Source organism: Sminthopsis crassicaudata, chromosome 3 (genome assembly GCF_048593235.1).
Source record: "Sminthopsis crassicaudata isolate SCR6 chromosome 3, ASM4859323v1, whole genome shotgun sequence".
Classification (NCBI taxonomy): domain Eukaryota; kingdom Metazoa; phylum Chordata; class Mammalia; order Dasyuromorphia; family Dasyuridae; genus Sminthopsis; species Sminthopsis crassicaudata.
Window position 1 is genome coordinate 426,735,979 of NC_133619.1, and position 24,132 is coordinate 426,760,110.

Genomic DNA, 24,132 nt, shown 5'->3' on the forward strand with positions numbered 1-24,132 from the left:
TTGTAAATATGGAGCTATCATCTGCTTCCCACATTTTCTCTAAAGACATATAATAATTTTAATTATCTCTATATATTCATGGGACACATTAGCAGAAGTCTTTTAACTGAAGTGAGATATTTTAAAATCTTTAACACCACAGGAGCTATCAGGAATATTCATGCAATGGGAAGGAAAACTAGGGATTTCTATAATGCTGTTGAAAAGAAAATTAGTTTTTTAAGTATTTTCTATAGGCCTAAGGGATCTTTTTTGTTTTTCCAGAAAACTACAATATACAAATATTTAGCAGAACAGTAAATATGGCTTTTCATAAAAAAACTGAATTGCCAGTTCATATAATATATCAAGTACTTTGAGCCAAACACAAAATTGTTAAAATTGTCTGATAATCATATGTGCATGACAAAATATATCATTATTAGTTCCATACCAACAGTGGACTTTGCATATACATGTGGTTGAGCAAAAACATCTACATTAATGACATTACTTTCTGACGGCAAAAAATGTAAACAAACACAAGATCTAATAGCTTTCATTCTGGTTAGATGATTCCTTTACAATCTAAAAATGGGCTGTAATAAAAACTCAGTAATAAGATTATTTTCTCTGAAATCTAAAGAGCTAAGTTTAAATTTTGCCTCTGTTACTTATGTGACCTTAAGCAAGTCATTTTACTTCCCTGTGCCTCAATTTCTTTTACTGTAAAATGAAGGGGTTGGATTAGATGGCTGCTGAACCTGAGTTTTCAGCTCTACCATTCATGATCCTGTGATCCCTGATTTGGGCTCTGTGAACACAAACAAGCTGCTGCAATGGGATGAGCCTATCTGGGAAAATGTCAGTGTCCTATTGTGATGCTTTGTTTGTTCGTTTTGTTTTGTTTTTTTATGAAGACAAATTGCTGCATTTAAATTTGCTTACCTTGTTATTTTATTTAATTATTTTGTTTTTTCCTCCTGTGAGGTTGGGCACTTTAAAAAAATAGAAAGTGATAGTTCCTTTTTGGTGGTGCTCAGCAGTGCTGGCCCTAAGCAAAAATTGTGAGGTACAGGAAATTAATTCTTGCTTCTTCCCAAATTTCCCTTTAGTAACTTTTCTTTTTTTTGCTATCCCTCCCTGGACCAGCTTCTTTGTTTTGAAGAATCAATCCCTCTCTACAATCCCCATGTCATCTATCCAATCTCTAGGAGGTACCCTATGTTCCAAACCTTTCCCTCCTTGCTCTTTCAAATCAAAATTGTATTTTGTTGCATTCCTTTTTGGCTGACAGCTTATAAAGCAATCTGATAAACTAATTTCCCCAATAATTGATAACTGTTTAACAAGTTGCTTCATTTAGCAGTGTACCCATTTTAATAACACTCTTTAGAGAAGCAAAGCCTTAATCCAAATGAAGGAATCTGTAATTACAAGATTTTTAGACAGTGACAGAAAGATTGGGATAACTTTTGTGAAAGGGGACTTTCCCATGCTTTCCAAATAATACCAAACAGGTCATCTCTTACATTTCCCTCCTATGGGTAAAATCATTCCTATTAAGGTAATGGGGCAGGAAAATGAATTCTTCCCAATTCAATTCAGCAAACATTATTCAACACCTACTACTTGCAAAGAAAAAAAAAGAAACAACTAAAAAACAATCTTTTCCTTTAAGTACCTTGTATTTTACTGAGGCATTTAAAAACAGAATCTAAAATAGCAGAATGAGACATTTGTCTTTTGTTCTAGAGGCAATGATAGCAACAGAATACAATAGAAAGCATATAGGATCTTGACTGAGGCCTTGGACTTGAACCCTGGCTTTATCAGTTACCTATATTGTATTATATTACTTTGGACAAATGATTTAACCTCTCCAGGCTTCCTTTTCTTCATCTTTAAAATTAATGCCTTGGACACATGATCGCTAAGGTCCCTTTCAGTTCTAAATATTTCATGATCCAATAGGGAGAAGTTGAAGTAGGGAAGTCAGAACTCTCATAAAACTGTGTTTTAGGTATACAGTTTTCTCTTTCACATATGAACTTTTCCCCTATGGAGATTCTGATATATTGAGGTCAGCATGAGAAATTAAATGGTAATTTTTTTTGGAATTTTGTAGAAGCTGAAGAAGACAACCAAAGGCCATCAGTTGACATAGAAAAAGTTTAGAAACTTAGAATGCATAAATATATGTAAAGTATTATATAATATCATACTTTATCATTTAATACCACAACATTTCAAAGTTCTTTTCTGGTATGAATTGAAGGCCAAGCATTTTTATGTGGATTAAGATCTTGGGGATACCTTGTCCCTAATCCCTGCAATGTGGAAGGGATAACTATTAATTTGACTTCTGTGTGAAAGGCAAATAGGAGAGGGAAATGACTACAATCAGGAAGAATGGTTAGAAGTCTCCTGAAATTGTTCAAAGATAAAAAAAGATTTTTATAAGGACCTCAGCTACAATGGTGGCCTGTGTGAATGCAGAGAAGTGAAAGAGGAAAGGGATTTGAGATTAGTGGAAGTAAAATCAAGAAGACTGGGCAACCAATTGGTGAGAAAGAAAAGGTGAGAAAGAAAAGAGTCCAGGAAGACTGAGGCTGTAAATGTGTCACAAGAAAAGTTGTCTTTGTCCTCAAAAGAAATAGAAAATTTGGAGGAGGAAAGGGATTGACGGCAAAGTTGAGTTTTGATCTATTCATATTGAGTTTGAGATACTGATGGCTCATTTTTCTCTTGACATTTCATGCAAACTGAACTATTCTTGGAGAAGTTAGAAAACCTGACATAATGTGGGAAAGTAAAATGGTGCTTCAAATGGGGACAAATGGGTATGTTTTTAGGGGGACAAAAGAAAAAACTGCTATTTAAAAAGAATTCTCTTTCACATCCACTAAAATTCTATTCCTATTCCTCCTGACAATGTTTTCTTTGGGTTTTAAAAAGACTGTTCCAGGAAAGCTCTAGCTCCTACAAAACTTTAAAGGCATGTTTGCTATCTGAAGTTCAGCTGTGTGGGGAATCTCATGTGTTACTAAGATTTGGCCACCAGGTAATGACATTTCCTAGCCATGGGAAATAATACTAAGGCATGGAAAGCCTGTGGAGATGCTGATTGTTAAAGGATCTGTCTTGGAGTTCTGAGCAATCTAGAAATATCTTCTAAATAGTCTACTGTATTTAAGTGTATTTTGTTGAAAGATCTGGATAGTAATGTTGTCATTAAGACAAACTGAATTAGAGTTAAAGCAACAGAAGGGCTATAAGCCTAAAAATATGAAGGCAGTCCCTCCCTACCACTCCTCACCGTATTTTTCTCTGATCATTGCTCAGTCTTGGAGAAGGAATCTTGATTATAGGGAGCAGCTAGCAGAATAGCTGAGCTGAAATTGACCTAGCAGGGGGAAAAAAGTTAGGAAAAACTGCCCCCTCCAGCCCCAAATCCAGCATGTTTTTTGGTTCTTTTTATTATTTTTTTTATTAAAGCTTTTTATTCTCAAAATATGTGCATAGATAATTTTTAACATTCATCTTTGCAAAATCTTATTCCAATTTTTCCCTTCCTTCCCCATTTCCTCCCCAACAGCAGGCAATCCAATATATGTTAAACATGTGCAATTCTTCTATATGTTTCCACAGTTTTCATGCTGCACAAGAAAAATTAGATCAAAAAGGGAAAAAATGAGAAAGAAAATAAAAAAAACAAGCAAACAACAAAACCAGTGAAAATACCATGTTGTGATCCACACTCAGTCCCCACAGTCCTCTCTCTGGATGCTGATGACTTTCCATTATAAGATCATTGGAACTGGCCTAAATCTTCAACAATCTTTTATTGTTGAAAAGAGTCATGCTCGTCAGAATTGATCATCGAATCTTGCTATTACAATGTTCTCTTGGTTCACTTCACATAGCATAAATTTATGTAAGTATCTCCAGGCCTCTCTGAAATCATTTGATAGTTTCTTACAGAACAATAATATTCTATAACATTCATATACCATAACTTATTCAGCCATTCTCCAACTGATGGGCATGCACTCAGTTTCCAATTCCTTGCCACTACAAGAGGGGCTGGTACAAACATTTTTGGACATGTGGATCCTTTCCCTTTTTCATGATTTCTTTGGGATACAGGCCTGGTTGAGACACTGCTTTATCAGAATATGCAAGTTTGATAGCTATTTGGGTATAGTTCCCTATTGCTTTCCAAAATGGTTGGATCAATGCACAAATCTACCAACAATGTATTAGTGTCCCTCTTCCCCCCCCCCCATCCCCTCCAACATTCATCATTATCTTTTCCTGTCATTTTAGCTAATCTGAAATGTGTGTTGCAGTACTTGAGAATAGTCTTAATTTGCATTTCTCGGATCAATAGTGATTTAGAGCATTTTTTCATGACTAGAAATGATTTTAATTTCATCTGAAAATTGTCCATATCATTTGACCCTTTATCAATTGGAAAATGGCTTGTATTCTTATTTGAGTCAATTCTCCATATAGTTCAGAAATAAGGTCTTCCTATCAGAACGCTTGAATGTAAAATTTTTCCCCCAGTTTATTGCTTTCCTTCTAATCTTGTCTGCATTGGTCTTGTTTGTGCAAAAAAAAATTTTTTAACTTAATATAATCAAAATTATCCATAAAGTACTTCCTTCTCCACGCTTCTGAGGCTATCCTTTGTTTTTTTTAATCTTATAGTATTCCTCTTTATGTCTAAATTATGAACCCATTTCGACCTTCTCTTGGTCTAGAGTGTTAGGTGACCACCATGCTTTCCAAAAAGAGGGCTCGGGATGACGTTAGGGGCAGAGGACTAAGGGAATGTCAACACCTTCGCTCTCTCCCGGCGGGTTCTAGATTCTACATCTTGACTCCATCTCTGAACCAGATTGGAGGTGGTGGTGCGACGTGGGAGAAGCAGGGACTCGCGCAAACCGAGGGGGGAATGGCAAGGAGTGGGGTGAGGAGATCCCAGACTCCCGAGGAGGGGCACCATCTGCCACGTTCAGCCCAAAGTTGCTGTCAGAAAAGTGGGAGTGATGGTGGGGGCGTGCTGGGGGGGAAGGTGCTGGGAACGACCAACCATTCCCTAGGAAACGACACTCAAGGACAGCCTCCGCCCCCGTGCTTCTGCCCTGGGTGATTCGCAGTGGGTGGCACGGGAGCCGGCTTTCTCTGCTACTCTGGGGGAGTGAGAAAGGGGAGGGCGGCTAGAGAACGAAAATGAACTTGACTGTAGCACTGACCTTAGAGTTCCCCTCCTTTCCCCAGGGGTCCTGGAGTTTCCCCCCTTCTCCCCCCACTAGGCAATATGGGTGGTAATGGAGCCCATCCTTGGAGGAAGATCTCGAGGCTCCCCCTTCCTTCGCCCCTGACTAATCGAGGTGGGAGGTTTGAGGGTAGGAGCGGTATTGCTGCTCTTGCAGTTCTTCCTCCGGCCACCGAGGGGAGCTGGGGAAATGGATCAGGTGACCGGAAGTGCGCGCCTGGGGTGGGGGGTTGCGAAAAGCTGCCTCGTTTGGGGCCGGCCGGGAGACGCGGAGCCGCCGCCGCTGCTGTGGCCGCCACCACACCTAGTGGAGGAACCGAGGAAGGCGGCTCGGAGCTGAGGGGGGAGAGTGTGGGGCGGAGTGGAGAGCTGGGGGTGGGAACGGAAGGACGGGCGGACAGGAAGGTAGGCGGGCAGGCAGCCGGAGCCGGTGAACGGCAGCCGGGGGAAGGGACCCTGAGGCGGTGGCGGCGGCGGCGAGAGCAGCAGCAGCAGCAGCAGCAGCAGCAGCGGCAGTAGTAGCAGCAGCTCGCACAGCAGCAGCGGCACCCGCGGCGGCGGCGGCTCCGTGCTTACCGGCCGGCGGGGCTGGGGCGGGCGGGCCATGGGAGCACTCTCCTGAGGCGGAGGTTGAGGGCGGGAGGGGAAGGGAGGAAGCCGAGAGCGAGTGAACGGGAGGACACGGAGCGAGGGAGGGAGCGCGGAGGCCGCGGGCCGCTGTCTGGGGAGCGGGGTCGGCGGCGGCACCACCATGTCGCGCTCGGTGCTGCAGCCCAGTCAGCAGAAGCTGGCGGAGAAGCTCACCATCCTCAACGACCGCGGCATCGGCATGCTCACCCGCCTCTACAATATCAAGAAGGTACGGACTGCCGAGGCCCCGGGGCTGCTGCGGGCGGTGGCGGCGGAGGCCGGCAGTAGCCACGGCCGCCGCCGCTCCGGGAGGGCTGGGCTGGGCTGGGCTAGGCCGGGCGGAGGCGAAGGAGGACAGGGAGGTGGAGGGTGGAAGCGTCTCGGGGGAGGGAGGCCTGAAGGACGCATCCAAGGGGAGAAAATCCATTCCTCCCCGCCTCCTCTCCCCAACCTATAGTCAGGGTTGGGCCCCGGCGCGGCCTAACTGTGGAGTCCCGGCAGCCTCACCTCTGCCGCGGCCCTGGCCTCTGCAGCCTGGGGAAGGAAGCCGCCAGAAGCCATTTCCCCGCTTTCCCTGGGGAGCCGGGATCGGGCTGCGAGAAGGGGCGTCCCTTCCCTCCCCACCCCCCTAGCTGCTTCTCTTCCCTAGCGCTGCGGTGGGGGCGGGGTGACCCGGACTGGGCTGTGAGCTCGACAGGAAAGGGCTAGAGGGTGGGAATGCTGGGCGAAGATAGGGAAACTTGCTTGTTCTGGAACTGAGGCAACAACTTGAGAAATGGAAGGGCTAGGGAGCAGAAAGGCCCATGGGGAGCCTACCCAACACTATTCGATGTTCCAGTCGTTCTTGCCTTTTGGGGAGAGGGTGGGAGGGAAGGAGGATGGAGAAGGAAATGGCTCACCGGATGACCCTCACCCATCCTCACCCTTCCAGTTTCTCTTAGGCTGCTAAGTAATGGCCTTTTGAGAGGGTGTTAACATCTTAGGAAGATTTCATTTTTGAAGGGAGGGAGGGAGGAGAAGTGAGGGTGGAACTAATTTTCTCCCAATACTTAGGAGTTGTGACTCATTAGAACAGGAATAACAACCTTAACTTTGCTTCTCCTGCTGCCTTCCTTTCCCCTCCAACTTATAATATACACATTTGGAGAATCATGTATATGTATTTTTAAAAGGTCTCTTAAAAGTTGACTCTGTCTCGGAAACAATCTGCAACTGTTACCCACTATTCTAAATATTCTTTGATGTTTTGAATAGCTGATAACCATTTGCTACCCTTTGCTTTGATGTCATCTAAAAGCCCTGGAAAAAGCCTGTAATTTAATTAAAACAGTTTTAAAGCTTCAGGTAGCTTTTTCTTTTAATCCACAAGGTTATGCTTATATATTATAAGAGAAAAAACAAAAACAAAATAATGCTTTGTTTTTGGAGACTTAGTGAACTTTGCCAGTTTAGGTAGATAATCTGTTCTGACTAAAGCTATTTCAGTTCTTAATATTTGGATTATATGCATACTTGGTTTCTGACTTATTATTGTTTGCCTTAGGATTACTTGTTAATTTTAAATACTAAGTAAGACTCTTGTTTTCAAGAATTAATAACGTTAAGATAAACATTTTAACCTGTTTGAATTTTAATTTAAAAGATAAGTTTCTGTTATTCATTTCATAATGGAGTTGTTTTAAAAGACTTAAAACTGTTTTGTTAAGAGTAGCTTACTTTGGGATGTCTACTTGTATCTAAAAGCATTTTTTAACACATATAAAAGAGTTGGCTGTCTATGTAATCTGATGAACCAAGAATTCTTGACTAGGGTTAGGGTTATTGGTGCATCAATAGATTTCAGAAGCTGCATGTACACAGGCTATGTATTTGAGGGGAAAAAAAATCACATCTTTAAATGGAATTAGTTTCCTTTGTAATCTAAAAAATACTATTCTGAGAAGAGGTCTGTAGGCTTCTATACACAGCTAAAGAGATGTATGATAGAGAAAAAGTTAAGAACTTCTGTGAGTATGAGTGAGCAGCAATAAATCTTTATTCTTGGCTTTTTGTTAAAATTTTGTTAACTGCACAAGAATTTCTTAAATAGAATGATTAAAATGCTAATTTATTATAAATTCTTAAGTAAATTTAGGTATAGTAGAGAAAATTTAGTGGCATTCATTTTTTATTGAACTGAATTTACTGTGGAATCATAAGTGTTCATAAGAAACTTGGGTATTGGTTTTAAAATCAGAAGAAATAGCAAGTCTAACATTACTAGAAAGTACTAGACATGTGGTATTGTGGTTAAAGGAAATGGTCTTGATGGTTTCTAAAAGAGGAAGTAAGAGTAGCATTAAAAGTGATTTGACCAATAGAAATTCATAGTCTTCTAGAAACATTTTTACATTTTGAACTACTCAGTGTAGACTTTGTTACATTTTCTTACTTTAACAAACATTAGTAAACTAAATTATGGAGGTTTTAAGTGCCCATATTACATTACAAATTTTTGTGACTCATTACTTGCTTATTAAGTACTATTCCATTTACTCCTGAGAAATTATCATGGAAATGATAAAATTCAGGATATGTATGATCTAAAAATTTGTTTTTTGAAGTATTACAAAGGAAAGAGTTTTAGTTTTGTTTTTATTTCAATTTCTTCTGTGCAGTGTAATAGTCATTGATTAATATCATGTGTGAGTACTAATATATCATGTTCAATTTTAGCCTTTTAGTCCATAAAACTGCTTACAATTCTCAGCCAACAAGTGGCTGAAATATTCAAAAATCCTTCTAAAATATGAAGAAAATAATTTGCTCCCCAATTGCTTGACTTTTTTGGTCTCACAGTTTATACTCTTCAATTAAGATTTATAAAGTAGAATTGCAAATAAATTGCTATCACATTCTTTATTGATAAATTTGATAAAATTGAACTGAAAAGTAGATTTTATAACATATTACAACTAGAAGTCTATTCTGGAATATCATTTCATTAAAGCTGTTGAATTAGAAAAATAGTATCAGTAGTAAGATAGACTTTCTTTTGTAAACTGTGCTAGACACTAAAAGTATAGTTCCTTATATGCAACATTAATGATGGATGAAATTTGATTTCTTAAAAAATTTCATCATTTTGAAATGTGAGACCACTAAAATCCTAATGTGCTTCTCTTGGAAAACTATTCCAGTAAATACGTAAGCTCTGGTAGGCCTTATTTTATTAAGCTAGAGATTACTTATCATACAGGCCTATCATTTTGCTGACTATGTCTGGTTATCTGATAATTAATTTAACTAATGTTGAAGAAGCTCATCACCAGAGATATGACAGCTGGGTGTTGAATTTTTTTAGTCACTGCAATGCATTTAGGCAAATAAAAGTTGCACTTTGCTTTGGCGGAAGGAATGAAACTACACTGATGTCATTTAAATGTTGTATTAAATATAAGGAAATCAGAAAGAAGCACAAAATCTCCCTCCTCTCAAAGAAAAAAACAAAAAACAAAACCTCAACACTAGCATTTATAAAATGGGGTGGAAAAACATGATTTAACATTTTAACATTTATTCCTTCATTTATTAAAAGGAAATAGTTATCTGTAAGGTCCTTTCTAGTTCTCAAATTCCATTATTTTTATCTCATTTCATTCTTAAGATTGAACTGAAGCTCATGGAAGTTTGGCATAACTGGCATGTTTTCTCATTGCCAGCCTCATCTCATTTATAAAAGAACAGAATATAACATGCCCTATTTTCTTTATAGATTTGTTATAAGAATAAAATAAGATAGATATGTGAAAGAAAAAGACTAGAAAATGGGGACTATCATTTTTGTAAGTGTAGGCCAACCTCTTTGTTCAACTTAAAGTCTTTGAAAGTTTCCTAAAGTACTGAAAAGTTAAGTAATTTTGTTGCCCAGGATCACACATACATAGTTGAATGTATGTGAAAGAAAAAGAGAGAAACTTGAAACCAAATTTTATTGTCAGCATTTTGTATATTATATCTTAATCTTACTGCTTTTTATGTGAAAACACTTTAAATACTATAAAACACTATTTCAGGCACTCATTTTGCTGTTTAGGAGTTTGGTGAACTGTTGATGCCTGAAAGTGTTGAAACCTCGATTTTTATTTTAGTCTCATAGCTTTATTTATTTATTTTTTCTTATTTTACTATACCATTGTTGTAATCTTTACAGTATTCCCAGTGACAAATGGGGGTAGTTTAACTATATAGCTATATATTTCCTTTTTAAGAGCTCATTGGTTGCCTCAGATATTTATTAAAAAAATAACTAATATTTCAAGCACTGGTGTTCTTGAATGCTTTATAATTATTTAGCTATAAACCAATCTTTATCATTTGTTATTTTTTTCTGTGATCTTAACTGTAATCTATCCAAAAGAAAATTAATAGTTTTCTCCTTTTTGAACACTGTGTTTCCCTAAAGGAAAAAAAAAAGAACAGCAGCAAAATAAAGTAAAATTCTTCATTTCTTATTTAGTATAAAAAAAGAAGATGGGTTTGTGCAAGAATAATACTAACTTATAGAAACCAAACCTTATTCTTCCCTTGCTACTTTTTTCTTCTCCTTTGTTTTGGGCAGAGAAGAGGATTGAAAGAAAAGAATGTAGATATTTGTAAAGGATATATAGTGTTGTAGTTTTCAGCAGCAAGAATTTTGTTATGACTGTATTGCTTCTGCCTTTTATGAGCTATCCCTTCACTATTGGGAAAGTGCTGTGTGTAAGTATAATACTCAAATGAGAATTTCTTGAAGATCGATTAATTTACTTTAAACTGAAAACAATATTTCTTGCTAGATTTGAAAACTAAAACATTTCATCTAACATCATCTTATTAAATAAATTTTTTTTTTTTTTTTTTTTTTTTTTTTTTGGTGCTGAGGCAATTGGAGTTAAGTAACTTATCCAGGGTCACACAGCTAGGAAGTGGTAAGTGTTTGAGGCCAGATTTGAACTCAAATCCTCTTGACTTCCAGGCTGGTGCTCTATCCACTGCACCGCCTAGCTGCCCCTCATAACTAATTTGCCAAAAAAATGTTCTTTTTAAAAAAAATGGTGTTTTTCCCCCCACAATTTATATTGGATAAGTAGGCCTAAGTAAGGTAGAATAATAAAGAGGTGATACAGAGGAATGAATAATTCATATATATTTGATTTTGTTAAATATTTCCTGATCTACTTTTTTTAACATTCAATTTTTAAAATTTCGGGTTCCAAATTCTCTTCCTCCCACACTTCTGACATCCACTGAGAAGGCAAACTATATCAGTTATACACATGAAGTCATACAAAACATTTCTGTATCAGCCATATTATAAAATAAAAATACAAACCTGAAAATAAAGTTTAAAAAGTAAATTTAAATCTGCATGCAGAGATTACTTCATCAGTTTTCTTTTTTGGAAGTGGGTATCCTTTTTCATTATGGGTACTTTGGAATTGTCTTGGATTATCTTGATCTATTCACAACTGAGTATCAGCAACTATTTTAACTTGCCCTATTTAAGTTTTCATTTTATTTCTATTTTACCTTTACATCATCAAATGCATCCATTGCCTGTCTACTTATATATCTTCCATCCTAATTTAGGCTCTCATCAACTCTCTAGATCAGGGGTTCTCAAACTATGGCCCACGGGCCAGATGAAGCCCTCCGGGTTATGGCAAATGGGCTGAGGGGCGGAGACAGAGTGTGAGTTTTTGTTTTTACTGTAGTCCAGCCCTCCCAACAGTCTGAGGGACAGTGAACTGGCCCCCTATTTAAAAAGTTTGAGGACTACTGCTCTAGATTATTGCAACATCCTTCTTGATCCACTTGCCTCAAGTCTTCCCTATTCTAATCTAAAACACACAGATGCCAAGGTGATTTTCCTAAGGAACAGATCTGATCATGATGTCCTTTTCTTACTAAATACACTCATGGCTTCCAAAACCTTTAGACTATTTGGGATTTAACAATGCCTTTCTTAATTAATTTGTGACCATTCTATGTTTCAAGCTTTATTATGTATATTCATCCTCATGTACACTACAGTGCAGCCAAACTGGCCATTTATCTTCGTATTTGATTCTTCATTCTATTTCTATGCCTTTTCTGGAAACTAGTTTTCCCTTGCCTAGAGTATACTGCCTCATCTCCTGTGCCTAATATAATCCTTAGTTTTCTTCAAGGCCTAGCTGCCATGGCATTCTCTTCTCCCTCTCTCTCACCCCCAAGTTAACCTGTATCTTTTAAAATGTATCTGTATTCCTAGGGGAGAGACTGTTACTCTTTTTGACTTTGTATCCTTTGCCTAGTTGTCTGACACATAGTAGGTAGGCACTTAATATTTAACAGATTTATTGAATTTTGCTAATCATAGCCCAGATATTTCTTTCTTTGTTTTCTTTTCCATGTTTTCTCTTGTAAATGATCCCAAAGCACTAATTTGCTGAGGGCCTTTTTCTATATCTCGACATTTAGTGGTTATCACTGGACTAAACAGCCCAGCCATTAATTATTTGCTCTTATTATGTGGTTGGTTACCTCCTTTATTGTTCATATCTTTCTCTAATAATATCCTTATATGATTATTCCTATGCCATTTATTCTCTATTGTATTTGCTCACAACTAACATTGCTTTCTTTAATTCCTTGGAGACTGACCTTTTAGAATTTACAGTCAGCCATATAGTTTTGCAAGAAGAATATTGATATCTAAAGGATGGACCTTTGTTTCAGAAAGATGCTTGGATCTATTAAAAACATGACAAAATTTTCCAAAAATAATATAGTTACTTTAACCTCCTTTTCATTTTATTGTTCACTCTTATGGTTTGACCAAAAGACTTATGAAGAATTCTGTGAGTTGTCCACCTAACAAAGCATATATTAATTTAAAACATTGTCTTTTCAAAATCATCCAGATTTGCAGTGTTAATGTCATCCTTGACTTGTCTGCCAGTAATTAATTCTTGTAATTTTTTTTAATAACATCTCTCAATTACATTCTTTTTGCTCTCTACTCACACAGCTATTACTCTAGTTTAGTCTTTCTCACCTGGTTATTGAAGTAGCCTTCCAATTGATTTCTCTGCCTCAAACTTTAATGCACTTTAATATACCCTTCACATAGCTGATAAAAAACTTTCCTGAAGTACGGTGTCATCTTCTTACCAGATGAACTCCTATATCTCCCTAGTATCTCTAAGATCAAATATAAATTCAAATAAAAAAAGATTCAATTGAAAAAAAATTTTAACCTTTTCAGTCTAATTATATTCTTCCAACTTCCACATATTCCACAGTTTACTTGCTGTTCTTGCACATGACACTATATCTTCCAGCTTTGTATCCTTGCCCTAGCTCTTTCCTTTGTATTTCCAAACTTCAACTCAGGGAGTTCCTGACTTCTTTTAACACTTAGTTTAAGGGCTTTTGATGCCCTTTGCAGCCTCTAACATCATCCCCTGTAAAGTTAAATGAAAGGGGATCTTGAGAGCCATTTTGTATTTTGTTGTTGTTGAGATGAAATGATCATTACTAAATGGCCAGTCTACTGGTGAAGCCCCTCAGTTCTGATCTTTAGAAAGTAAACAATCTGACAGTTGCCAGGACTATTGTTCTTGAAACCTTTCCAGCATGGGATAGAACCTTCCAGATCTTATTCTCTACTGGCATAGTTTTCATGAACCTAAGGCCATCTCTAGGCCACAATGAGCATTATATAATGTCATTGTTTACAATTATAGCAAGTTATTTTGTATATTGTGATTCTTGAATTAGCTAATGATTAGCAAAGAGGAAGTTAATTAGGAAATATGGTTTAATTTATAGAAGTAGATAGCTAATATGCTCAAATATGCTTCTTTTGTGAATATTTAAAAAGTAGGTTAATAGGAAACTATTTTTTATACTTTAGGCTGTCCCAAAAAAATGAGTATATAAAGTTGAAGGTACTTAAGCATTCTGACCCGATGATTTATACAGGTAATATGTACAGTATTTTCACTATTTGGATATAATTAAAATATGCAGTTCCTCCCCTCCCCCCTTTTTCTACTTTAATAATAATCACAGTAAATAGAATTTCAGTAATTATTTTTAGGGACAAGTGAATATCCTTTTCTAGAATGGTCATTATTTGTGCTAGAAGGACTAGGAAGGCTATACTTCCTCTATTCAGGATTATTGATACATGTCATATATCAATATGCCTACCTTTTTTTTTTTTTAAGTACTTGAGATTTTTGCCTTTTCTTTATTCCCCCTCCCCTTTTTTAGAGACTAGGTCTCTCTATGTCAACAGACTTGGAAGCACATCAGCCATTAGGGCTTAATCTACTAGTGATGGAGAGGGAGAAAGACTTTTACTGACTCTATTTCAGACTTGTGATGGTTTGCCCTTTCTAAGATAGTTTGGTGGCCAACTTCCTCAGAGCTTACCATAATGGTGCCAGACTTAAATATAGTTAGCTTAGCCCGCTGCAAAGCGCAAATTCCCAGACTCAAGTGATCTGTTAGCCTCAGCCTCCCCAGTGAGCAGAGATTAAAGGGGGTTAACCACCAGTTCTTGACTGTGTGTATGTGAATGTGTGTACATGTGTATAAAAAACACCTTTTTCTCTAAGAATGAATCTTGGTTATATTTGAACTTTGTTTCAAAATAAGTTTCCAGGTGACTTACTGTTTAAAGGATTATAGGTTTCAAAATGGAAGGGACTTTAGCGTACTTCAGATCCACATCTTCATTCTATAGATGAAGAAACTGAGTCACAGAGATTAAATCAGTTGCCAGGTTCATAGAGGTAACAAGTTTCTGAAGCAAGATTTGAAGTTTAGTCTTTCTAATGTCAAGTCCAGGTCCCTTAAAGAAACATTTTTATTTTCAACCCATTTAACTAAGACCAATGGGTGAATTCTTTGCATATCAGGAAGAAAAGTGAATTAGAGCTTTTTAGATGTGGAAATCTAAAGAAGTATCCAGTTATTCTAGAGGAATAGTTTTCCCATTTAGTATTAATTTTTTTATTAGTAATTTGTGAAGTGTCTGGATAGAGAGCCTAGTTATCACATTTCAATAGACAAGAGCAAGTATTGATAGTAGCAGCTTCTTTTTAGTCAGGGGAATTTAATAAAATGAAAATTAGCAAGAGAATTTTACAGTATAAATTTATTCAATTCTTGAAAATTATTCATTTTAAACTAATATTTCCTAAAATTATTGTTTCTTTTTTTACTTTCAATGTAGTTTTTCTGAGTATAATTGTGCTTGAAAGTATAAATTGTGTTTATAAATAGGACCAAGCAGTACCAAAGAAAATTAACATAATATCTTTACTAAAAAAAAAAAAAATAGCTTGGAGAAGAAATGGATAGAAAGCAAAACCATTATTTTTGAACTTGTAGAAAATACGAATTTTGTTTAAGGAAAACAAGGAAAATAGTTTCCTTACCAATTATTAATTTTTCTAGTTTTAGTATTTATTTCAGCATATGATGGGTTTGTGATTCTGATGCAAATCAGAGTTATACAATGTTTAATGAAAATTTTTTGAAAGTTGAGGGCAAAACATGCAATCATTTGATTCCTGTTCTGAATATGAATCTTTCCAAATTTAATCAACTAGTCCTTCAGCTACTACCCAACTTAAAGCTTATTTACTTGAATGTAGCACTTACCAAAGTTTGGACTGCCATGTAATATATAATAACTCATCATAGCATCATGATGAGTCATCATGGTAAATTTCAGTGGAGGACTTTAGTTACTGAGATATGTTAAAATTTGGAATCCTTATCTTTGATATAAAGTTTTTATGTAATAAAATATTTCTATTGAATATTTTCAGAATTTGATTTAAATATAACAATATTTCATATTTTTAAAGAATATTTTACAGTGTAAAAATTGTATAACAAAGATGGGACCAAATTTTATTATGAAACCATTATAGTATATAGGAATTTCTGGTTGATTCTAACTTACTGTAGTTCACAGTTCTGTTAGGCAGATAAATATTGTAAAGGGAGGTATTTAAGAAATATTTTAAATGGGTATCTTTTGTTTTGAAATACCTCTATTTCCCATCACATCATTGTTCCCCATGAGGCATTTCTTATTTCTAATCAAGAATTAAAAAGAGAGGGGCAACTAGGTGGCGCAGTGGATAGAGCACCAGCCTTGAATTCAGGAGGACCCTAGTTCAAATGTGATCTCAGACACTTAACACTTCCTAGCTGTGTGACCCTGGGCAAGTCACTTAACCCCAGCCTTGGGGGGGGGGGGGAGAATTAAAAAGAGGAAAAAACTCTCACAAAAAATTGTTTTAAGTTTTTTTTTTCCCATTTCATATCTGTTTTTTGAGAACCTCCTTTAATGTAATAATTTCAAAGCATTTGATTTAAATGGTTTTTGATCTTTACATTTACATTGAAATAGTCACTGTATATATTGTTTTTCGGGTCCTGCTTCATATGGCTTTAGATCATATAAACTATTTCATATGGAAGAAATAATTCATTACAATGATGTACCAGTTTGTTTAGTCATACCCAGTCAACAGGTATGTACTTTATTTCTAGTTCTTTGCTACTATTAAAAAAAATGCATTAATAAATATTTTTGTATAAATGAGATCTTTATTTTTGTCATTAACCATGTTGTAGTAGATATCTAGTAGCAAAATTTTTGAGTCACGTATCCCAGTCACATTCTTTGCAGAATTCCAAATTATTCATTATTTTGTCCATATATCCATGACCCTTCCCTACAACATTGGCTCCAATATTTACTTCACAAATACAGTATATATAAAACACCTTTTAAGCAATATATATCACTGTTTTAGTTTGATTTCCTCATCTATGAAATGGAAATAATAACACCTACCAATAGTTATTCTATATAAGTGCTTTCTAAAGTGAAACATCTGTATATCACAATGAGTCAGGAAGATCTAAGTTCAAATTTGGCTGCAGATACTTACTGTGTGATTTTGAACAATTCACAGTCTGTACCTCAGTTTCTTTATCTATAAAATGAAAATAATGATAGCACTGCTTTCTCAGGAATGTTGTAAGGGTAAAGTGAGTTAATATTTGTAAAACTCTTTGCACTCTAAAGTGTTTTTAAAAGGCTCGTATTATTACAAAGTATGTGTAGGTGTACCTGTGCTCAATCAACACTTTTATAGTGGTTTTCTTTAAAAAAATTTATTCTGCATAAAATTGCAAGAAAGTTTTGTTAAACTAGTTCAGATAAGCTTTCTTTTTATTTTGTGTTAGTGAGTTGGCTTGTGGGTTTTTAAAGAAATTATTCTATGTGCAATTGCAGGAAAGTTAAATTTACTTTTTAAAAATTGTGTAATTCAGATGTATTTTTGGTAGCTTAATTAGTAATTTTTTTTTTTAGAGGGTGAGAATTGCTTGTGATTTTGTTGGTGTAAGAAAATTCAATTTGGAAACTTTACCAAAGCAGTTTGTCATATACTCTGTTAATTAGTGTTAGAGAATTTTTTGCCTGTGGAGATGGAGAAGTTTAATGACTTATCTAAAGTGACATATCTAGTACTGATCACATAATAGATTGGGATGCAGATTTTTCTGTCTCTGAGGGTTGACTCCCTCTCTCTATTGTTCTGTGTTGTCTCTATTATTTCATAATAGGTAAAAATAAATCATTTCCAAGAGCTATAAGTTTATCATGTTGCTTTTGTAGTGAGGTTTTACAATATAGAAATAAATACTTCAAATGTAACAATTTAAATGGTACAATCTGTCTGAAATTTATAAGCAACTTCTTGTGGTACTCATTTCACACAATTCAATAGTAATTCAAAGTAAAGATTAAATTGCATTAAAAAAGGATTGATCTTGTGATAGCTCTTTCCACGCACACTATTTTAATTGTCATTTTAGTTGTTCTTGGCTTCCATTTACTTTACATTGTCCTTTGTATCAAATAGAAATTTCTGTATACATTCAGTAATGTGCTTAACTGTGAAAAACAGGCCTCTGTAAGTAGATACCTCATAATGAATGCTTTTATTGAATGTACGTGTCTTAATAAATATCTAATAAAAATCATTTGGACAAATGAATGACTGTGCTAAAATTTTGCTATTTGCAAAATTTCTTCTATTCCTGTTACATTCCAAACTAGGCCAAACTATTTATGTGGCCAAATAGACCTTATTTTTACTAAGTGTGTCAGGAGAAAAATTTGAATTAGTCCTTTCCTACAAAAAAAACCAAATATAGTAGAAAATATTATTTACATTTGAAACTTATTTATTATAGTTATTAGATGGGTGATAATATGTAATACAATTTTTCCGAGCCTTTTTTTATAATGTATTAAATGGAGATAATACTTCTACCACCGACTTCTCATGGTTATTTAAATTGTCAAATATACAGTCATTGATTACTAAACCTTAAAAAGCTTTTAATAACTGGGTATTATTTATTTTATAGTTTTTGTTAAATCTGACTAATGACCTAAAATTTTTCCCCTTGACATGTGACCATAATTGTAATCCTGTGAACCCTAAACTCACAGAGGAGAAATATGTCTTCCCTTTAAAATGCATTCTTTTGATTATTTATTGGTTCCTTTTAACCTTTCTCTACTTTCAACTTCAGTGTAGGCTTTAACTATAAATTCTGTAATGCAGAGTCTGTTAAAATGCTATGTATTCTAGCAGAAGTGAATAATAAATGCAGGATGTCCCAAAAAGTCTTACTACAGTTTTAAGCTCTTATAAGTTCAGAAGTGTAAGTACTACTGATTTAAAAAAATTTTTTTTGAAAGATTATTTAAAACTTTAAATTATTTTGTTTCTTATTAAAATTATGTATCCTTCCAATTAAAAATGTGTGTCCATTTTCAGTATGATAGGATTGTCAAGAAATCCTATCCAAGAAAAAGAAAATGACTTGAAATATGAATATTTTTAATCCATGTGTTGACAGTAAATAAATACACATTTGATTGGTACTTGAAACCTAAATTCTGAAAGCTTGATTCTGCCACTTGCTAGCTTCAATTTTTTTCTGGGCTTCAATCATTTTATTTCCCGGTAAAATGAAAGGGTTGAACTACATGAATTCTAAGGCTCTTCCAACTCTAACATTCTATTCTATAAATATTAGGCCTCAAGGCATTGATATCAAAGAGTTAAAGGCAGCAATATAACATAATAAATAGTTTGTATTTGGAGTGTAGAAGAACTGAATCTAAATCCCATCTTAAAGCCTTGTATGATTCTGAGCAAGTTACTTAAACTTTTTGATTTCTGTTTACACATCTTTAAAATGAGTATAAAAACTGTCTTCTTGACAAGATTATTGTGGGATTAAATGCAGTCTTGTTTGCAAAGCACTTTGCACAATCTTTAAAATGATTATATAATTGTTATTTAAATCTTGGGCCTAGCTGGAAGGGAATCTGTTAAGTATCATAGATATAAGCAGTTAAACTAAATTTTTTATTCTTTAAGGTTTATAAAAGAGATATGTATTTTCTCTGTGCAAGCACAAGTATTATCATTATTTTACAAAAGGAGAAACTGGGTGTTAGAGATCTGCTGAGATTATTGAGGTCAGATGGAAACATTCTAGAATTCTATTACAATATTACATCTGGAAAAAGCTCTCAATATTCAACCTTCTCATTTTGTAGAGGAAATGGAAGTACATTTAATAAGAGATGAGATGATTTGTTCATAAATATAAATCATCTCACTTCTTGTTAAATGGACTTAACAGAAGAGTCTATTACTAGAACTTTTAATCTAGTGTTCTCTTGTATACCACTGTAAAACTGAAACAGTACAGTTTATTGGCATAGCAGTAGATGAACTCATTTCATTTTGATTATTTAAAAAATTTATAGGGGAAAAAAATCCTCCATCTTTCCTGGTTCCTATTAATTAGAAGTACTTATTAACATAAGACAAAATAACCAGTATTAGGCATTTTGTTTCCAAATAAATATGTTATTCAACTGAACAACATAGTTTTACAGAGACAGTACTGGTGGTTTCTGCTTAAACTTCATGATTATCATTTCCTATTTGTAGCAGTCTGTCTTGCAAAAATGGACAAGAAAATAATAAAAATTCAGGTTGAAAAGCCACACTATCTGGGAGATATTAAGAAGCAAGTAATGTAATGGGTTCAGACAGCATGACTCAAAATCAGTAAAGGGAAGAACAAATGAATCAATAAGACTAGTTTTAGTGAACAGGATTTGATTGCTGATCAGAAATCATTTGCTTTCTGGGCTAATCTTAGACTCTTTATTAAAATATAATTCATAGCTTTTCTGCAAACATTTAGAGCTTGTTTAACTAAGAAAATAGTAGAGCCATTAACCAAGGAAAATTGTGGAAGAGATAATTTTATAGAGGTGAAATAAGCTTTTTAAAAAAAAATATTGATTTTGGTTTTTAACGTAGTGAATTTGAGGTAATGGGGAGACATCTAAAAGAGAAAATGTTTAAAAGATAATTGTAAATGTGAGTTGGAGTTCCACTAAGAGAAACTATATGTTATGTACAGATTTGGAAGGGAATAGATTCCGTTCAGTTTAGACTTTGCTTATTGGAGTATTCTGCTTAGTTTTTTTTTTAACCTATTTATTCTTTTGCCTTTTTTTTTTTTTTCTTTTTGATTTTAAGTATGTATTATCAAGAGTGTACTTTTCTAATAATTATAATGTTATTGTCATGAAGATGGCACCAATATTTTTGTTCTCAGCCATGTATTTTTCCCACACAAAAACCTCTTTGATGTGGGGTTCTTAACCTAGGGTTTATATTTTGTGCATTTTAAAACCATTTTGATAGGAGATCCATAAGTTTTATTAGATAGCCAAAGGGAGCTATCTAATACAAAAGATTAAAAACCTCTGATTTATGATACAGAGAAAACCAGCTTAAATGAGTTGAGTGGGTTGTTAGCCCCCAGAACTATTTTATAGCATATATGAATTGAAGTTTTGATCTAGGGTGTAATTATGAACATTTATGTTTGAGACAGTAAGTTATTCTCTTAGAACATAATGTTTGAGGATAGTGTACTTAAGTTAGAGTAAGTAAAATTACTCAGAAGTACAGCTTTTGATTATATATCATATGTGCACAAATACTATTAATATTATGCATGGATAGTCATCTTGAAAGGCTAAGGTGGTTGTCTAGATAGAGGTAGACTACACAGTTTTCACATATCTACTCCAGCAGAAATCTGAAATTCATACCAGATCAAATAATGACCAAGAAATCCAGTAAAAAAGCATAATAAATAACTTCTATCCCAGAATTTCACAGAGTAAAACAGAAGCTTGTAGACACTGGGAAAGGAGAATGCAAGCACCAGTAAAGACAAACAAGCCTATAGCATCCCAGTATGGTTATAGAATATTGAGGGATATGTGCAGACTGCCTTTTGAGTATAGGATGGTTGCAGATCTACAGAAAGACTCTTGGAATCTCTCAAAAGTAGAGCAGTAATGTAAAAGATCAGAGCAACTCTTTAGTCCTTGGCACTCTGCCCTAAGAGGTATTTGAGGGTTTTTGAATATCCATCTCTCTGAACCTCAAAGATCATAGGGAGTGATGAAGAGGAAAGTCAAACCCCAGTTGATGGAAGTCAGTACAGGAAATTGAATGACCCAGGATAAAGCCAGGCAAATATGTCCCATCATCTTATTTTAAAATCCGGCAAGGGTTGGAATCTGGTCCTGGAACAAAGCTCCAGTTCTAAAACTAAAGCTGGAAAGATGAATAACCCAAATGAAAAATTACAAGAGCTGCCCCAGAATCCAGACTAGTGAGAGAAAGTAACTCTATAACACCTACAAAGCAGTAACTGAAAGGGAAAGAAATATATTGACCACAAGGAATACCTAGAGGAAATCAAGAATTTAAAAAATATAAAGTAAAAGTTCTTTAGGAAACAACTGTAAGGAGAATAAATAAAAGAGAAAGTAGAAAATCTTACCTAAGTAATAGACTCCCTAAAAATTAGAATAGATCAAACAAATAAGTTATTCCTTGGAAGAAAAATATTAGAATAAACTCAAAAGATTGAAAACAAAATTTTGGAATCATTGGACTCCCTGAAAACAATAATAAAAAAAAGAAAGCCTGTACACACATACTGTACTTGAAATCATAAATGAAAATAATCTCTTACAACTGTAGGACAAAGTAAGGATAGAAAGAATCTACCAATCAGTTTCTAAAATAAACCCCAAAAAGCTAGTCTCAGAAATGTAGTAGCCAAAATAGAAACTTTCAATTTAAAATAAAAACATCCAGAAAAAAGTGTCTGATGTGCCTGGGAACCAAAGAGAAATCTGCTATTTGCCAGGAACTGTTGGAAGTACTTTATAGATGTTATCTCGTTTGATTCTCACATAACTTTCTGAGATAGTTACTATTGTCATTCTCATTTTACAATGGTAGAAATTGTATGTAGTTTTGCTCGGGATCACATAGCTAGAAATTGTCTGAAGTAAAATCTGAATTCATCTTTCTAGCTGCCTTAGGTGAAAAGAGAATTATAGAACTAATTAAAATATAGAATTATTGAACCAAGAATATTTGATCCTGCAAAGCTAAAGAAAGGGATAAAAGTGGAACTTTAATATTAGATTAGAGAGTGACAAGCATTCTGATGGAAAGGACCAGAGTTGAATAGGAACTTTAAATTAAAACACTAAAGTCCAGAAAAACCTAGAAAGATAAATATTTTAGTAATTGGGGAACTGTATGGTGGTAACAATTTTATGGAAAGTGGCATGAAATAAAAATTCATGCTTGTGTATATAATTTCATTTGTATATGGAAATGCTCTAATTTTTTGTGTTTAAACTCAGAGTAAAAAAAAAAGCTTAAGAAAGTTTCTATTCAGACTTATAAATTATTAAGAAAAGCAAACTTTAGTGACATTAAGCAAATTCTCATGTTGATGTTAAAATTTTGTTCTTGCCCAGTCTATTCAGTGTGAAGCAAGTTCATCAATGTGTTTATCTTTTGTTTAAGATACCTGGGTGATCCAGTGGATAGAATGCCAGGCCTGAAGTAAGGAAAACTCATTTTTATGAGTTAAATCTGGCTTCAGACATTTACTATCAGTGTATTTAACTATCTCCATTTCCTCATTTGTAATATGAACTGAAGAAGGAAATGGTAAACACTCTACAAGGAATCATGAAGAGTTAGACTCAATTGAAAATGAATGAAGAACTAAATAACAAAATCTAATTGTTTATACTCTTTTCTATTAAGCTCTTATGTATTATGGGGGATGACAATTTCTGGTTTATCAGATATTTTCATTTTCATGCTCATTGAAGCTTTAGTGGTTTCTTGTTGTTTCTAGGCTAAAATACAAACTCCTGGCATTTGAAACCTTTCACAATTTCTCTAGCTTATCATTCCAAGCTAATTACACATTATGACTCTCCTCAGCCTAAACATTAGCTTAAACTGGACTACATATGCTCAACATTCCATGTCCCCTCTCTTTACATTTAAACATGCTGACACACCTTACTGGCTTGCTCCCCTTCCCCTCCACCCCCCCACAAAATGCCTGGAATCTCCTTGCTCAGTTTTTCCTGTCAAAGTCCATAGAAAAGAGGCCCTTAGTGGCTCAATTAGGTATAGATTTTGTCATTAAAATATTTGCTAAATAGTTATTGCTAAGTGCTAGGGATGCAAATAAAGGCAAAAACAGGCCCTTCCCTTTTAAAGACCTCATGTTCTGATGAGGTTAATGTTCTAATGAGCTAATGTCATTAAGTAGTTACATATGCAGAGTAAAATAGAAAGTAACCTCATTGGAAAAGGTACTAGCAGCTGAGATGGGGTGAGGTGGGGGAAATAGTGATTAAAAAAAAACTTCCAGCAAAAATGTGGTTTTGAGCTGAGTTTTAAAGACAACCAGAGAGCATTCTAAGCCAAGGGGTCAGGCAAAGAGAGTTGATATTAAATGTGTAACCAATAGCAAGTAGGTTTGTATAGTTAGATTATAGATAGAGCCTATAAAGGGAGGAAGTTTAAGTGGATTGGAAAGGTAGGAAGTGGCCAAATGCTTAGAATGTCGAAGGCTTTATATTTGATTTTGAAGGTAATAAGGAACTAGAGTTTATTAGGGAGGAGGCATGGATAGATCTTTACTTTAGGAAAATCAATTGCATTTTGAATGGATGATTGGAGTGG

At 35.1% G+C, this 24,132-nt stretch overlaps 1 protein-coding gene across 4 annotated transcripts in view; it reads left to right on the forward strand.

The window, feature by feature from the left end:
- Positions 1–5,881: 5,881 nt before the first annotated feature.
- NCKAP1 (NCK associated protein 1) overlaps positions 5,882–24,132 on the forward strand; it is a 104,798-nt gene continuing 86,547 nt past the window's right edge. For 2 of the 4 annotated variants that reach the window (XM_074302931.1, XM_074302933.1), the window contains exon 1: positions 5,918–6,125. In XM_074302931.1, coding sequence (XP_074159032.1) covers positions 6,018–6,125 — 108 coding nt within the window. In that variant the 5' untranslated portion in view covers positions 5,918–6,017. Of the gene's footprint in view, positions 6,126–24,132 lie in introns of all 4 variants that reach the window. The other 2 variants (XM_074302932.1, XM_074302934.1) reach the window with 2 other exon arrangements.